The sequence below is a fragment of the Mytilus galloprovincialis genome, chromosome 8, assembly GCF_965363235.1.
Source record: "Mytilus galloprovincialis chromosome 8, xbMytGall1.hap1.1, whole genome shotgun sequence".
In the NCBI taxonomy this organism is placed as follows: Eukaryota; Metazoa; Mollusca; class Bivalvia; order Mytilida; family Mytilidae; genus Mytilus; species Mytilus galloprovincialis.
The window spans coordinates 47,772,712-47,791,210 of record NC_134845.1 but is presented as its reverse complement, the minus strand read 5'-3'; the positions used below and the strand labels follow the sequence as shown (position 1 = coordinate 47,791,210).

General features: G+C 33.6%; 1 protein-coding gene and 1 long non-coding RNA gene across 2 annotated transcripts; one reads left to right on the top strand and one right to left on the bottom strand.

The window, feature by feature from the left end:
- Positions 1–3,200: 3,200 nt before the first annotated feature.
- On the bottom strand, positions 3,201–18,153 carry LOC143043332 (uncharacterized). The gene is made up of 4 exons (XR_012968316.1): positions 17,717–18,153; positions 13,719–13,961; positions 12,384–12,447; positions 3,201–5,204 (listed from the first exon to the last, which is right to left on the bottom strand). It is a non-coding gene; the product is annotated as an uncharacterized LOC143043332 (long non-coding RNA).
- On the top strand, positions 10,422–11,415 carry LOC143042915 (uncharacterized). Its single transcript, XM_076215423.1, has 2 exons — positions 10,422–10,656; positions 11,330–11,415. Exons 1-2 carry the CDS (start codon positions 10,440–10,442, stop codon positions 11,413–11,415), a joined length of 303 nt encoding a protein of 100 aa, XP_076071538.1. The 5' UTR covers positions 10,422–10,439.
- Positions 18,154–18,499: the final 346 nt, after the last annotated feature.

Sequence of the window (18,499 nt, the reverse complement as noted above, 5' to 3'; positions counted from 1 at the left end):
GGGTAATTTAGTTACGCGACGTAAGGAACATATTTGATGTTATCTGTGAAACGGTTATTCCATAACGGTCAATCAACTCGTGATGGTGTCCGTAAAATTTACGAAGGGATGATTTCAACTTCACCATTTGGAACTCTTGGTTTGATAGCTTCCTTGTGAGCAGCAACCCTCTGTCAAGGAAATCATGATAGGGAATACAAGCCCGGGAATATCGTATCAATTGAGAGATATATATTCCGTATCCAGGCGATGCTGGAATGTTGCTACTTAGAAATGGAAAGTTCACAATTGGGAAGCTGAAATTTCCCCTTTTGTCGTAAAGTTTTGTTTTCAACCGACCCTCATTGTCAATTTCTAGATTTAAATCAAGATATGATAGAGAACTAATATATTACACCTGGACATATATGAGACACCACTTTTATATAATTAGATAAGATTTACACAGTAGTAAAACTTTTTCTTTCACTTAATGAGACTGTCATTAAAGTGAGAGGGTTAGCGCTATAGAACCAGGTTTAATCCACCATTTTCTACATTTGAAAATGCCTGTACCAAGTCAGGAATATGGCAGTTTTTGTCCATTCGTTTTTGATGCGTTTTGTTATTTGATTTTGCCATGTGATTATGGACTTTCCCAATTGATCTTCCTCTAAGTTCAGTATTTTTGTGATTTTACTTTTTACATACACTGCAAATAATTTTAAATTTAAATTAAAATAAAATTACACTTTTTTTCAAATTGAATTCTAAATAATATATTTCTAGTACTAAGTGTATGTGCATAGTAAAACACCAAGAAAAATTATAAACGGAAAGTCCCGAAGTAATGGCAAAATGAAAATCTCAAACACATCAAACGAATGGATAACAACTATTATATATTCCCGACTTGGTACTGGCATTTTCTTATGTAGAATATGTTCGATAACTTAAATTAAGTAGATGTGATATGAGTGCCAATGATATACAACTCTCCATCCAATTCACAGTGTGTGAAAGTATACAACTATAGGTCAATGTACGATCTTTAACACGGAGCTTTGGCTCACATCGAACAACAAGCTATAAAAGATCCCAAATAGAACTAGTGTAAAACCATTCAAACGTGAAAACTAATGGTCTAATTTATATAAAAAACGTGAAACGAGAAACTTGGTTTTATATCTATCTAAACTTTTCAATTGTTCCCAGTAGTCAGCACTTCTGTGCTGACATGAATTATCATTGCTATGGTCATATTTATAAATCAACTGTTTACAAAACTTTTGAATTTTTGAAATACTAAGGTTTTCTATCTCAGGAATAGATTACCTTAACTGCATTTGGCAAAACGTTTAGGACATTTGGTCCTCAATGCTCTTCAACTTCGTACTTTATTTGGCCTTTTTAACTTTTTTGGATTCGAGCGTCACTGATGAGCGTCTGGCGTAATTACCAAATTTACTCCTGGTATCTATGATGCCAGAGTTTATTTGTATGACAGACTACTAAATATATAGGAAAAAAAATTACTTGTATAGTAGATGCAACCCAAGGCTTGCTCATTATTTTTATGATTCAAAGGGTATTATTTTATTTTTATCATTAACACCAAAAAATTGCAAAAATGCCATGAAAAACAATAACTCCAAGGAGTCGTCGGAAAATTTCTTCCGTATTGTTTGAATTGTAGAACTTGTCTTGCTAATCATTTTGCTTATCATTCAACTTTCGACATCTATTATTATTATTTTTTAAGATATCAGGCAAACAGGCCGTTCATTTTTCCATTCTAAATTATTTTTTCAAAAAATAGGCAAAAAACGAAAAACAAAAGTCATTTAAGGGCAATATCTTCTATGAGATTTTGGCGTATACAAACAATGTGCAGAGCTTAATATTCATAACATTTTTGTCCTGTCATACTCAGTCTGATACATATTAAAGATAAAACTTGCATTATACCAATATGTCGGTCATCTTGGAAACTGTCAGGGACAGCGGACACATGTGGTAAAAAAAGATACCCCAATGATCATTTTGAGCAATTTTAGTTCAATTTGGACCAGTGTTTTCAGAGAAGATTTTTTTATAAAGTTAACGACGACAGACGACGAATACCAAATGATGAGAAAATCTCTCGTGACCCTGATATGTCCAAAAGAAACCATTATGCTATATAAAAAAGAAGATCCAATGAGACAACTATCCACAAGAGACCAACATGACACAGAGATTAACAACTATAGGTCACCGTACGGCCTTCAACAATGAGCAAAGCCCATACCGCATAGTCAGCTATAATAGGCCCCGATAAGACAATGTAAAACAATTCAAACGAGAAAATTAACGGCCTTATTTATGTAAAAAAAATGAACGAAAAACAAATATATAACACATAAACAAACGACAACCACTGAATTACAGGCTCCTGACTATGCCTGTATTTTTTTCAGCTGTCTGAACTGCTGAATAGTGCATAGTATATATTAAAGATACACTATTAACATAACCATTTATTTTACTACTTTGTACACCTTGAATATTTAGTTTTTATGCAGTTATTTTATTCATTTACTACATTTGGTATAATGATACAATTTGCATTTCTAATCTCACTCTCTATTAAACCGTTTTTTTGTTTCTAAAATACCATTTATTATTACAATATTAACTTTTCTAATAAATACATTTTTTATGAAACAAAAATAGTAAATAGCTGACATGTTATGTTTCTTCCTTAATGGTATTACTAGCCCAGTAATCAGCACTTTTGTGATGAAATCAATTATCGTTGATATGTTCATTGTTTTATAAATTAATAGTTTACACACTTTGAATGTGTCGAAATACTAAGGATTACTATCACAGGATTACATTACCTATGCTGTATTTTGCAAAGCCTTTTGGAATGTTTGGTCTTCAATGTTCTTCAATTTACTACGTTATTTGATCTTATTTTCTAGCTTTTGTAAATCGAGCGTCACTGATGCGTCTTTTGTAGACGAAATGCCTGTCTGATAGTCACATAACTCCTGGTATTTGTGATGAGATAGTTTATCATTTATTTCTTTTTAGTTTGTCCTTATCCCACTTTAAATTAGTACTAACATTTGTTCATCATCTACAACTTTCAACAAACACGAACATTACATTTAAGAACAATATGGAGTGTTCATATAAGGTTAAATATAATCATTGGTAAAAATTTAAAACCCTTATCAAAGGTCCATAAGTATATTTATTTACAGATTTGTAATTATAACATGTATAAATATCAATCTTAAATAAATAGCATTTTTTTTTTATTCTTTCACTTTTATCAAAATACTAACCAAGATTGTATATTCCCGTTAGTACGTATATTCCATACATCTTAATTTGTAAACTAACACTTTTGTATTACCTAATTATTTTTCCAAATACAACGAAGGCCATCTATGCTGAATTTCCGAACTTTTTAACATTTCATAAACAGTATATTTCACAGATAATGAACTAATCAATGACAGCCCATGTGAGTACAGCATTACTACTGGGTTGAACAATTAATTATTCAATAAGCTTTATGAATAATCAACACATCATTTCATTGTCAAACGATTTTGATATATTATTTGTTAACCTCAGTAAAACATGCACACATTAACTACATATATAAGTTTCATTTAAGCTACGAATTGCATCTTCAACAGATAATGATGTCCATTCAACAGGAATATTTTGTGTATGCGCACTATAGAACTGCTGAAACATTTCCTTCCATCTGCATATAAGAAATTTCCAAAATTTACATTCATCAGTATCTTCTTTTGAGCGAATTTCCCACCCTTTGAAGGCTTGATCATAACTGGTACACCGAAGCGAGCTATCTCTATTTCTAAGTTTAAAGTATATTTCCGGAGATTTGATAAGGCTGATGCAACTTTCTAACATAAACATATTATTTTCTTCGTTCATATATCCATAAACACCCAAAGGTCTATGTTGAATACACTTATGTATACTTTCTTGTGTGACATGCTCTTTATCACTATACTGGCAAGGTTCGTTGCAAAATGGACAACACTCAGTGCAACCCCAAAGAGATTCTATTATTTTGTTATGCGGGTTGTCTGACCATTGTACGTCATTTACGGTAGTATTTTTGAAATTTATAATGGTCTCAGCTTTCATGTTTTTTAAATGCAAAAGAAATTTTTCAATAAATTCTTTTACACTTAAATTGCTTTGAAGATTAAGATCATCAAAGTCTGTCGACGATAACGGAAGGGAATTTGAATCTTGAAAATGATGCAAAAAACATTTTGCCCAGTCAGATAAATTGTGGAATCCACCTTTTTGATGTTTTGTAAAAGCTATGGACGCCTTTATATCATTAACTATATGTTTTATTTCTTGTTTTGCAATATCTGCGTAAATATGCAGACTTTCCGGGCTTTCTTTGTAAAAAATCTTTTGATTTGTAAATGTTAATATCCATTTTTTCGCATATTCATTAGGATTCAAAACATATTTCATTATACTGCTGAAGTCACTAGAAACAAAATCAGTCATAATTTTTTTGATTACAAATGACTTTTGACATTCAAAAGTGTAGACAATTATTTCTTGTTGTATTTTCAAGGGCAACAAAGTAGACACATATGAAGTGATTTTGGTAGAAAATAAAGACTTAATTCTTTTTGCGACGTCATCGATTGTCATATTCCTCTCTTCGGTTGCAACAATTATTTCATTCGATGTACTAGATGAGGTTTTACCAAGATCGTGAATGCGATTGTCTTTTAATTTTAATAGTTTATCGTTTGCATTGCTTAACAAAACTCGGCTGTTGTTTTTTAAGTCTGATACTATGCGTTCTTTCGTCTGTTTCAGCTCTTCGGCATATCCTGCCTTCTTCATAGATTTCTTGAAATAATGCTGTAATTGAGAAAACGTCTTTTCGACCACATTTTGAAGCTCGGTCTTTATTTCGTCAATTATTTCTGTAAGTTTTTCTTCGGATTCGCATTTCTTTATTTTATGTGAGGCTGAACGAAGTAAGGACTCTTGAATCATTTCATACTGATTCCACTGAAAATTTCGTAGCATAGATCTGGTATCCAATGTGTATGCACGCTTTCTTGCCGACTTCCGATTTGACTTTGAGCGACGAAACAAAAACGGATCACCGTCTACAGATGTTGATCTTTGCAGCTTCTGTATGGTCTTTTTTGAACCTGTAAGTAGAGAAATGCTTTACGAAAAACCTTCACATTTTAAGATTTAATAGAACTTCAAATGAACTACGAATATGAATCAGTTGTGTTTAAATTGATATCTATCATTATTGTAATTATATATAGGATTGCCATTTAAGTCAGATATGTACGAGTTTTTCCTTTAGATAACAATCAGTCGTAAAATTGTATGTGATAATTTGCGATTTTTTTTAAAAGTATTTATTTAGAAAGAGAACTGATGAAATCAAAAAGGAAAAGGAAAACTACAATATTAATTCATTTATAGGGTCTTTGCATCGGCAATAAACACATTTGTTCTAAAACCAGTTGTTGGGATGATACGGCTTATGTTATTCCAATATTAAAATTCATTTAATGGACTGGATATAAACAAAACATTTTGTTAAAACGGATATATATATTCTATTGAACAGGTCTGTCATCTTTCATATAAAACTTTAGCTAGTATAGACGGTATTCTGTTAAATAACAACGATACTCAGAACGTCCTAAATTATGACCTGCATACAGATTTTCTGCGTTCGGATATTTACTCAAGCAACTTTCAACACCGTGCAAACGTGGTTTGTTCCATATTCCATGTGAGTAATATATAAACTGGTGGTTAGCGCTTGTTGGCAGCTCCCACAAAGTTACATCTGTGATTGAACTATATTATTAATTTGAGGTTTAACTTTCATCGAATATGAACTTTATCAACAATAGGCTATCTATAGCTACCAGTAATCTTAGATATTACAGTACGTCCATAGCTAAACTACACCACCGCACTAGGCGCGGAACAAAGGCAGGGAGGAATGTTTTTCGACCGATACGATCTATTACAACAACACAAAGACCTTTAGTGCCTGTTCGAATAAGTTGCGTAGACAGGACAAATCTTGTACACATTGCGATCAACAAGAATGTTCCAGATACTTTTAGTGCTATCGAATCCTTAGTTCGATCGCGTGAAAATGCCAAAAGCGAGAACAAATGTAACTCATCCAATCTATCAAAAATTAAAACTTCGTCGAATGATGGCTCTAACACCGCTTTGTCACTTGTTACGCTTAATACAAGGTCTGTCAAAAACAAAACGACTTCTGTCTGCGACTTTCTGACTTCAAACAACGTTGACATTTTTGCACTGACTGAGACATGGCTCGGCAGTTCAGTTGATAAACACATTATTTCAGAAATTACGCCAGACGGATACGATCTTCATCACGTTGCAAGGACCAGTCGGAAAGGGGGTGGTGTAGCTGTCATATTCAACAAAAGCTTGGAAGTAAAACTTGTTTCCAGTAAACATTCTTTTTCACACTTTGAACTGTTAGAATGCAATGTTTCTTCAAAACATCACCGTTTTCGACTTTGTGTAATTTACCGCCCACCACCATCACGTATAAACAAGCTAAAGACGTCAACTTTCTTTGAGGAATGGTCCACATTTCTTGATCAACTTGTGATAATCCCAGAAGAAATTGTAATAACTGGCGACTTAAATTTCCACCTAGATGACAAGAACAACAGTGACGCTTGTAAATTCATCGAAACGTTGGAGGATCATGGACTTCAACAACATATAAATAGTCCAACTCACATCCATGGACACACTTTAGATGTCATCATTACAAGAGAAATCAGTTCGATTCTAAAGAATGCGCCGGTCGTACATCATCCGTATTTATGTGACAAGAAAGGCAATCCCGCTGGTGACCATATGGCACTGTTCGCTCAGCTAAGAATCTCAAGACCATCGAAATATCGCCAAACAGTGACTTACCGCAAATATCGAGACATCAATCTGGACGACATCAAAAATGACTTTGTTGAATCGATTCCGTCTGTTGTAAATGTAACAGAACCTGTCGGTAACTTGGTTAGTCTTTACAATACGAATATGATATCGATTATTGACAAGCACGCACCGATAGTCTCAAAAGAAATAACACTTCGACCAAATACCGAGTGGCACACTGAAGAACTCCGCGACGCTAAAAGGAATTGTCGTAAAACTGAACGCCGCATGCGGAAAACAAATTTGACCGTTCATCAGCAGATACATCGGGATGCTTGTGTACATGCGAACAAACTCCTTATCCGATGTAAAAAAGAACACTATTCGACCCAAGTTGAAGAAGCTGAACATGATCAGAAACAACTCTTTCGCCTTAGTAAACGCATAATGGGAGAAAAGCAAGAAACAATTCTACCATCGCATAAAGATGAAAAAGACCTTGCTAACAAGTTCTGTCACTTTTTCATGAACAAGATTGAAACTATTCGGGCAAATTTAAGTGCATCTAATAAAAGCTCCATCACTATGTGCGAGATTATGAAATCAGACGAAAAGTTTAACGGTGAACGTTTATCATCATTCAAACCAACAACAATTACGGAACTCACGAAGATCATACAATCTGCACCATCAAAACACTGTGAACTAGATCCAATGCCTACCTATTTACTAAAATCTTGTTCAAATGAACTTCTTCCGGCAGTGCAAAACATTGTCAATTGCTCGTTTTCAGAATCACTGGTGCCATCTTCATTTAAGCAAGCTATCGTTCGACCATTGCTGAAGAAACCTAGTCTAGATCGTGAAGTGTTAAAAAACTACCGTCCAGTGTCAAACCTTCCGTTTTTGTCGAAGGTCTCGGAAAAAGTTGTTTCCTCTCGGCTTGATCACCACATAGAATCGAATAATCTGCACGAAAATTTGCAATCTGCATACCGAGCTCGTCATTCTACAGAAACAGCTCTTCTACGTGTTCACCACGATATAGTTTCTGCACTGGACAAAAACAGTTGTGTTGTACTTCTGATGCTCGATCTTTCGGCCGCATTTGATGTTATTGACCACAAAATTTTACTAGAACGTCTGAACTATTCTTTCGGAGTCTCTGATAGCGCCTTATCGTGGATCGAGTCTTACTTGAAAGATAGAACTCAGCGAGTTGCCATTGGCACCAAACAATCTGACGATCTACGTCTTCAATATGGTGTGCCTCAAGGCTCTGTTCTAGGACCAAAATTATACTGCATGTACTCGAAACCTGTTGGTGAAATATGCAGGCGACATAAAATGCTTTACCACTCGTATGCCGACGACACTCAGGCATATCAAGTGATTAAACCGGAAGGTGATTGGGACGATCTATCCGACCGTTTGAAAGCGTGTTTGTCAGAGATAAGCGATTGGATGACATCAAATATGCTGAAACTAAATCAGGACAAAACAGAGCTCATCGTCTTTGCTCCGAAACATCGAGTCAAACAGTTATCCAAGTATGAGCTACCCTTCGATGGCACTATTTTGAGTGATGCGAACTGCGTTAGGAATCTAGGAGTGTTCTTTGATAAGACCTTGAGTATGGAACAGCAGGTAACAGCCGTCTCAAAATCATGTTACCACCAGATTCGAACCATCGGAAACATTAGATCGTATATCACCGAAAATGCGTGTAAGACACTAGTCTGCTCTCTTGTCACCTCCAGATTAGACTATGGGAACGCTTTGCTATATAATGTTAACTCTTCCACTATAGCAAGACTACAACGCGTTCAAAACACAGCAGCTAGACTTATCACAAGAAAAAGGAAGTTTGACTCTATAACACCTGTTCTGATGCAGCTACATTGGCTCCCCGTGAAATACCGATCACATTTTAAACTTTTACTTTACGTTTTTAAGGCATTACACGATAAAGCACCTAAATATTTGAAAGAACTGATTGTACCATACGCTCCTATTAGAACACTTCGGTCAGAAAATGAAGGACTCATAACGAATCCAAGAGATGTCCGCACTAAAACATACGGTGAAAGACGATTCGACCGAGCTGGAGCTACATTGTGGAATGACCTACCAATTCATTTACGGAGAGAACAATCGCTTCCTCGTTTTAAAAAAGGTTTGAAGACACATATTTTTAGACTGGCGTACTGTGATGTGTAAGAAATGTGATAATTTATTATTATTCTAAAAAGTTTAAGTGATAGGATCTTTTTTATTTTTAACTTATTTAAATTTTTAGTTTTGACGATTTTATTGAATAGACAGTTTTATTTATCTTTTCATTGTGTTTTACTGGAATGTAAATACTTATAATTTTAATCATTATTCTTTTATTGACTGTTATATTTAATATGTTTTATGGTATTCATTGTGATATATATTTCCCCTGTCAATGCTCTTAATTTCCATCATTATTCTATTTAATTTCTGTTTTATTCTTATGTTCATATATATATAATTGCTATTATTGTATGCATTGTGATATATATTTTCCTTCAATTTTATATGTTAAGCGCTTAGAGTATTATGTTTATTAGATAGGCGCTATATAAAAGCTATGTAATAATAATAATAATAATAATATATATTATAATGGTATAATACTGAACCCCAAACAAGAGAGATTGTGCCTGCTATTCATATGGTGAAGATATAATTTTTCAATCAGTTCAATTGAGGTCTGGAGCTTGCATGTCAGTTACTGCTTGTAGTCCATTGTTAATTTATGTATCATTGTCATTGTCATTTTGCTTAGTTTCTTTTGTTACCTATTCTGACATCGGACTCGGACTTCTTTTAAACTGAGTTTTTACTGAGCGTATTGTTGTGTATTTGTTCTTTTCTACATTGGCAAGAGGTACAGGGTAAGGGTTGAGATCTAAAAAAAAACTCCGCATTTTTGCGCTTGTCCCAAGTCAGGAGCCTCTGGCCTTCGTTAGTGTTGTGAGGTTTTTAAATTTAGTTTCTTTTAGATGTCGGAGTATGACGCCCATTATCACTTGCATATATATTTGTTTCGGAGCATCTGGTTGCTAGAATTTCTCGCTGCATTTAAATCTATTGGTGGCCTTAGGCTGTTATCTGCTCTTTGGTCGGATTGTTGTCTCTTTGACACATTCCCCATTTCCATTCTCAATTTTACTATTTTTGCATGATTTCTTGACAAGTGCGTGATTGAAAAACGCTGAACACATCTTATTGATGTCCTTTTTTAATTGTCTTTCTATCATATTGGTTTATACCATACATCTTCTTTGTGTATATTTATAGTAAAATTGTAACAACAAAAAGATTCAACAAAATGTTAAGTAGCAGTCCATGTAAGAACCTGACAAATTAACTAAAATGTGATATACCTTATCTTATCAAATGACCCAAAACTGCAATAAATACCATATCATTTAGGTCAAAGTCAGGCACTTTTTAAGATGATTCAAGATAAAGACCCAGAATCTGCCAACTCATCTGAACTTCAAGAGATCATTGTAAAGATTCATCAGGAGAGTACAGACAGAAACACAAAACAGCAACTTTTGTCATTGATTGCCTTGTCACATACTAAGAAAGATCTTCAACAGCTTATACCTGGGCTGACAGTGTACGCAATAAATGAAGCCAGGAAACATGCTAAAACTAATGGCCATGGTAATTTTAATATCCACATATTATATATTTACCATAACTTGAAGTTGAAAAATTATTGAGATTTTCAATTCATTAATAAAAAATAGAATAATATTTTTTGCACAAAAAGATTTACTTACTCTATTATAGAGCATTTCTTAAAGATTATGGTCACAGTTAAAAACAACAACAGCTAAGTTAATTTCAGTCAGACAGCTTTTTCCCATAACTCAAAAACTGTATCTTGATCTTGACCAAAGGTCAGATGTTGAGAGTTAAGGTCACAGTAAGAAAACTATAATAACAATTGTTTCTAGGTATTACTGCATTGTTTTATTCCAGAATTTGACCCCCAAAGATCATATCATTTAGGTCAAAGTCACATTCAGAGAATGATTTTAATCATATTTAGTCCAAGTACTTACTCCTTTTGATTATTATCATCATTCTTTGTGTATTGATTCATTGATACAAATGTTATTATCATAAAAAAAAAAGAAATTGCAAAATGTGCTAAGTAAGCATATGAATACCTTTTAGCAGAATAAATTGTTTTGAATGTGTTAACTACCAGATTTGTTTCTTTGCCTTATGGAATGTAAGGAAACAGTAATATGCAAACTAAAATGTTATGAAAATAAAATGTCTTAAGTCTTTCCACTAGTGATTTATAAAAATATTTGCTTTTATTCAGGTGCTATAATACCTAAACAGCTCCCAGTCTTTCGACATAGGATGGATAAAGACAAGTTAGACCATGCCTTGGTTCTTAAAGGATAATGAACATTTGAAAAAAAGGATAATATCAAAAATATGCAATTTACATCTTTAGTTATCTTTACCATTTGTTTACATGTTATACAGATCCAATTATTCCGTTTCAAAACAATCTTCACAACTGTGAATTCGAACTATTTATAAGTTATGTCACAGTGACATTCAAAATGCAGTTGTCCGTTTTTGTATAAAAGAGGGACGAAAGATACCAAAGGGACAGTCAAACTCATAAATCTAAAACAAACTGACAACGCCATGGCTAAAAATGAAAAAGACAAACAAACAACAGCACACACGACACAACATAGAAAACTAAAGAATAAACAACACGAACCCCACCAAAAAACTAGGGGTGATCTCAGGTGCTCCGGAAGGGTAAGCAGATCCTGCTCCACATGCGGCCCCCGTCGTGTTGCTTATGTGATAACAAATCCGGTAAATAGTCTAATTCGGTAGGTCACATTCAGGAAAGGGAAGGGGATTGTAGTTACGACGTAAGGAACATATCCGATATCATTTGTGATACGGTTATTCCATAACGGTCAACCAACTCGTGATGGCGTCCGTAAAATTTACGAAGGGATGATTTCAACTTCACCATTTGGAACTCTTGGTTTAATAGCTACCTTGTGAGCAGCAACCCTCTATCAAGAAAATCATGATAGGAAATGCAAGCACGGGAATATCGTATCAATTGGGAGATATATACCCCGTATGCAGGTGCTGCTGGAATGTTGCTACTTAGAAATGGAAAGTTCACAATTGGAAAGCTGAAATCATCTCTTTTGTCGTAAAGTTTTGTTTTCAACCGACCCTCATTGTCAATTTCTAGATGTTAGTCAAGATATGAGACCGACTCAACTGTATCTGTAGTATTCTTTATCTCTAGCTCGATTGGATAGGTGCGTTCCACATAGTCACCAAATTTATAACCTATGACTGAAAAACATATTTATAGAAATAATACAAACCTTTACTTATATTTGCAGGAATTTTTTCAGTCACTTCCTTTTTTATATTTTCTTCTATTCCGTCCTGAAAAGAGGGTCATTCAAAATTAGAAACCTTTATGTTTTTTTTAAAGTGCATCCCAGATTCATTGCAAGATTGCAATGCTCCACATTCATAAATACCACCATCATTATATCTTTTTTCCAATTTTTACCGTTACACATATTTCTGTGAATGTTTCATCATTCTTGGCTTACTGGATATTTTTGTTGTTAAAGCTTCTATGATAACGGAGTTATTGATTGAGTTGCATACACAAACAAATGCAGAAACAGACGAAGAGCTAAAAAAATAATGCAATAAATAGAAAAATCCTCTTAAGACCAACTTTGATGATTTGACTAAAAACTTTGGTGACTTAAATATAAATTTACAAACGTTATATTTTAGAAAAGCTTTATAAATCATACCACCCTCGATGTACTGTCTACTGAGCGTATGATATCCAGTGGGACTGATAGTTCACAAGCAGAGGTATTGACCCATTTGTGCAAACATTGAAAAAGATATTATAAATTTCTTGCGTTCGACAAGCTTTTCTTGATTTACTTTTATCAGGAGCGCTCGAGGCCGAATAATTGTAACCCAAAGGACGTATAAAACAATAAAATCAGTTGAAGAACTATATAAGCCAAAATGGCTAAAAATGAATGAAAACAGAACACACTTAACCATGTTTTAACAGATCAACTTTAAGTAAGGGAATTGTAATACTAGTTATAATATAAAACATAATTTATTAACTAAAACCAAATAATGTTTGGCATGTCAGTTACTGTTAGTAGTCTTTTGTTAATTTATGTAGATTATGGTCATTTTGCCTATTTTCCTTTGTTTTCTATTCTAATATCGGACTCATACTTCTTTAGAACTGAAATTACTGTACGTATTGCAATGTTTTGTTTATTCCACACTGGTTGAAGGTATAGGGGACGGGTTGAGATCTCACAAAACATGTATTACCCCGCCGCGTGTTTGCTCCTGTCGCAAGTCTGGAATTTATCGCGTGGATTTATTTTTCATTTTCTTTTATTTTTCAGTGTTTAATTGGACGAATAATTTTGATGAACAAATAAACATAATGATCATGGGACCAGTTAAAGCCCGCCTCCACTTTCGCGATTTTCTCACTCTGGTGAAGACCCATACATTGTGCTCTTTGTTCGGGTTGGTTTTCTCTTTGACACATTCACCGTTTCTATTCTCAGTTTTATTCATTATATAAAACCTAATGTTAACTGATTAACAATTATATGTTGAAACAACTACGACAACACAAAACAACCAACACTTACGGTTTTCTGACATGTCAATGAGAACTCATCAACTTCTCTCCTTGTATAAGTTATGTTTGTATTTTCGAATTCAATATGATCAACCGCTGGTCGTTTATTTCTTTCTTTTTTGGATATGTTTACTGTACTTTGGTTCCCAATAACAATGGCTTCTGTGGATGGACTGTGTATTGCAACCTGAATGTTATACTGGTGCGTGTGGTGTACAGTTTGTACCACGTCAGCTGATGAGCCAACTGTTGTCTAAAAAGTTGAATAACATTTTTGTTTACATATAAATTAAAAACAAATTTTGCCATGTCATTAACGTTTCATTTTGAACGGAATTTATTTATTCTTAATTAAAAGTACATACTTATATAATTCAACATAAATGCACATGCATACTAGTATATCATTATTAAAGACGTGGTATACCTAAATCAAATGGGTATTAAAGGAAAAAATATAAGGTAACAGCTAGTAGTTTAACACGTTCAAATCTTTAACTTCGATTAAGGATACAAGTCAAAAACAATCCTGAGAGAATCGCAACAAAACTAGAGTTACATTGTACACGGTCCTCGTTGTGTTATCTTGTGGTCAATAACATGAATAAACATCATAAACATATTCAAATCTGAGTTTTTGTTCCGTTGTAACACCCTCATAAGAAAATTCCTGTGCAATTATCAACAAACGTAGACATGCCAGGTTCGTCCTACACATCTGTTGTCTACACTAGTGACATTGCTAGTTGCAGAAATCTTGCTAAATTAGAGTTGCTTAATGCTCAGTTTTTGTATAGTGGGCTGTTTTGTCTTCCCTCCATTTTTTTCGGACATGCTTTAATTGTTAACAAATAAAAATTCGATCATGAAAAAGCCTTTCTAAAGGTATCATGGAATGGCCTGGCGGTTGTGTTATGAGTGACGAAGATACCTAGAAGGACATTCAAAGTCGAAAATAAACTTAGCACGTCCACACTGGTTTTTGTTAGAAGTATTGATATTTGTATCCATCTGATGAGTTAAGTCTTTTTAAACTGGTTTTTACAGTTTGCTCTTATGTTGTACTGTTACACTGCTGTCCCAGGTTAGGGGGAGGGTTTAGATCCCGCTCACATGTTTAACCTGTCACTTTGTATATGTGTGTGCCTGTCCCAAGTCAGGAGCCTGTAATTCAGTGATTGTCGTTTGTTAATGTGTTATATATTTGGTTTTCGTTCATTTTTTTTGTATATAAATAAAGCCGTTAGTTTTTTTTATGTTTGGATGGATTTACATTTGTCATTTCGGGGCCTATTATAGCTGACTATGCAGTACGGACTTTGCTTATGAATGAAAGCCATACAGTGACCTATAGTTGTAAATTTCTGTGACATTGTGGTCTCTTTTTGAGATTTGTCTCATTAGGCAATCAAACCACATTTTCTCTTTTACATTTACAACGCCTTGGGAAGAAATGAACAACAACTGTACACTAAAGTTATTGAAATATTGCGAAAAATTATATCATAATCTGTTGTTTATCAATATCAATATCAATTATGTGGGCATTTTTATAATAAAATTAACGGTACCAATTTTCTTGCACCAGATGCAGGAGTAGGTCCGGTAAAGACCGATTTTGGCCTCAAATTTCAGGTTCATCTGACGAAAGATTTGAACCACTTTTTAAACACTTAAGGTAGATCATAAGTAAATCTTTTTTGAGACAGAATTTTCTTATACTTAGCCAGAATGAAGATTATAATATGCTCTTTTCAAAAATATAATAAAAAGTAGGAGTCACCGTGCTATTTTTCAAGCTATGAGTCGTTGAAAATTGCCTAAATTTGGTTAGATTGTTAATGGAAAAACACAATTGTGTGCATAAAAAATAATCTATGAGATAGAATTTTGAAATAAATTGTGAAAAGATAGGTTTTGTAATATGTTTTAAGAAAATAAAAAGAAAAAATGGTGTCACCGAACTTGTTTTCTTGCTACAAGTAAAAAGAAAAAAATTCCCTATCTGTCCAGTATAATTTTTTTACTAAAAGAGTTATCTTCCCTTAAATGGCTCATTTGAAAAAAATGATTCAAAAAGCAAAATAAAATGATATTTGTTTAATTATTTTGAATTATACAATAAATTGCCAAGTTTTCTTTATATTATTAAACAGTCTAACCATCAAATTGCAAATCTGTCTCCAAATTTGCAGATTTAGGCAAATAACTAGACCGATTTTTTACTGTGATTGTTCAATCCAAGATGGCGGTATACCATGAATCTACCTTAAGTGTGCATTTCATTTGATTCAATTGGCTAATGAGAAAGATTTTAACTGATTAAGTCATTAGAAACGATCCGATTCAAGCTCAAATATTGATAATCTACCAAATATGCCGAAAAATGTCACTTTTCAGATGGTTTTTGTCATAAATGAAAGTGGCCGCATCCGTGTTCAGCCTCAACTTTTATATATGTTATGTATTATTATCAAATACAACTTACATTACAATATTAAGGATGAACACGAATGCGGCCACTTTCGTTTTACACGAAAACCGTCTAAAATTTAACAAAAATGCTAAAATTGTGAAGATTTCAGTAATTTAGCATGGCTTAATGGCGCTAGTATCCGATATATGTGCATTGTATTGTCAAATACGGCCCATATATATGTAGCAGAAGCATTCTACTGTCCAATAAATAACTCAAAGTTAACATTTTAACAATTTTGAAAAACTGCTATATTTTGGGGCCAATAAGGGGTCTTACTGGACCTACTCCTTTACTTTTTACAAAACTTTGAATTTTTCGAAAAACTAACTTATTCCAGGCAAAGATTACCTTAGCCGTATTTGACACAACTTTTTGGAATTTTGGATCCTCAATACTCTTCAACTTTGTATACTTGTTTGGCTTTATAAACATTTTGATATGAGCGTTACTGTTGAGTCTTCTGTAGACGAAACGCGCGTCTTCCGTACTAAATTATAATTCTGGTACCTTTGATAACCGTGTTTCCCAGAATATGGTAATAATTATCAAATTATTAGAATACAGGTCAAAATAAGTTTTTTTTACCTTTCTTTATTCGTAGGTTTAATTTTGGTGTGACGTAAGGTCGTTGGGAAGTCACAGCAATGTACTTCTATTTTAAAATTTGCAAAAGTTTACACTGGAAGATTGTTTATACAAAACGTCTTAACTGTAGAAAAATAGTTATACCCTGAATATTGATAAAACCTCAGTAATAGAATAACTCGGCAGCAGTGAAACATTAAAGATGAAAGGCTTTCAAAACCCGATATAACTACACATGAGGCACTTCTTTGGGAAACGGAGCATTACTGTGACTGGTTTTGTTGAGAGTTAAGTCGAAGGCAAAACAGGTTAACAATGAGGTTTCCGGGTAAGTAACCATAGCAATTTGGTGACAGATATTGGAGCAATATTCCATGTCGATGAGAGACTTTCAACACCAGAATTCCAATGTCTAACAAGGTATAATAAATCACTTTATAGTAGAGGATGATGACCAGTTAATAACTAATGAAGTAAAAAATATCAATTTGGTTCACCACAACAGATTGCAGAGGGGGAGGGGTGGGTTTTTTTTTAGTTTAAAGAAGTTTTATAAATACCAGATATACATTCCTGTCTCTTTCTCTGCTATCCGACGTATTTCTATAGTAAGGTATGTTCCGGATGGCATCCCGAGTTTATTTATTTATTCAGGGTGTTTTGTTCAAAGATATCACAAGTGAGAGAAAATAAAGCAGTTTCACAATCGTTCTAACCACATGCATGGCTGGGGTAGAGCATTATGGTAACTATTTAGTGAGGATATCCTTTTGGTATTCTCCGATTTCCTTCTACTATTATTCATAAAAAAACATAATGGATAAAATATTGCAGTATTGAGCTACATTTGGAAGATATTGAAATACAAATATTGAGTTTGAAATGCGACCAAATCATTATCAAACACACACATATATATATATATTAATTATATGTTAACTTACAATTTGTGAGACCTGTTCATCATATTTTCCAAGGGTCGCAAGATTTTGCTGTCTTTCGTTCCTCGGGGAATGATCTGACTGCTTAATCAGGGCAGTATTTGTATCATGACTTTCTTTTTGTCCACTACTTTCCCTATCTTTCCCGGTGTCATTTGTATTGTCATTTTTTCGACGGTCAGATGTTTCAAACCTGTTTACGTCAACATGTCGTGGTGTTGCGGGTTCAAATCCATATGCTTCATCGTTCGGTTTTCTCACTTTTTGATTGAATGTGGTTAATGGCCTAAGTTTATTGTTTGATTTGGTCAACCGAAATTTATATCGGTTTGTAGTTTTCTTCTTCCTTTTAGATGAGTTAATATCATTGTCTGTAATCGTATTTACCTTCCTGCGAGATGAACCATGTAATACATTTCCCATATGTAGAATGTTTTTTATACTACTGAAATAAAATAGTAGTAACTATAATGTTAAAAATTTGTAAGGGTTCCGCTGAACCCAGTGTCTTGCCTACTTTTGCTGTTAATCGCAGGCTCAACAAAATGACGGAACAAATTAATAAAATTATTCCTCTCGATACCATCTTTTGATTGTAAAAATCAAGGATAGTTTATGAATCTAATAAATGTTTTAAAAACTTTAACAGCAGACTGTATGTAATGTTAACTGGAAGTAAATTTATAAGTAAAAAACGGATAAACAGGTAAATAATTTAAACAAAATTTTCTTCTGGATACTAACTTTTGATCATAAACAAGCTCCTGTCCAAGTTTGGAACAAATC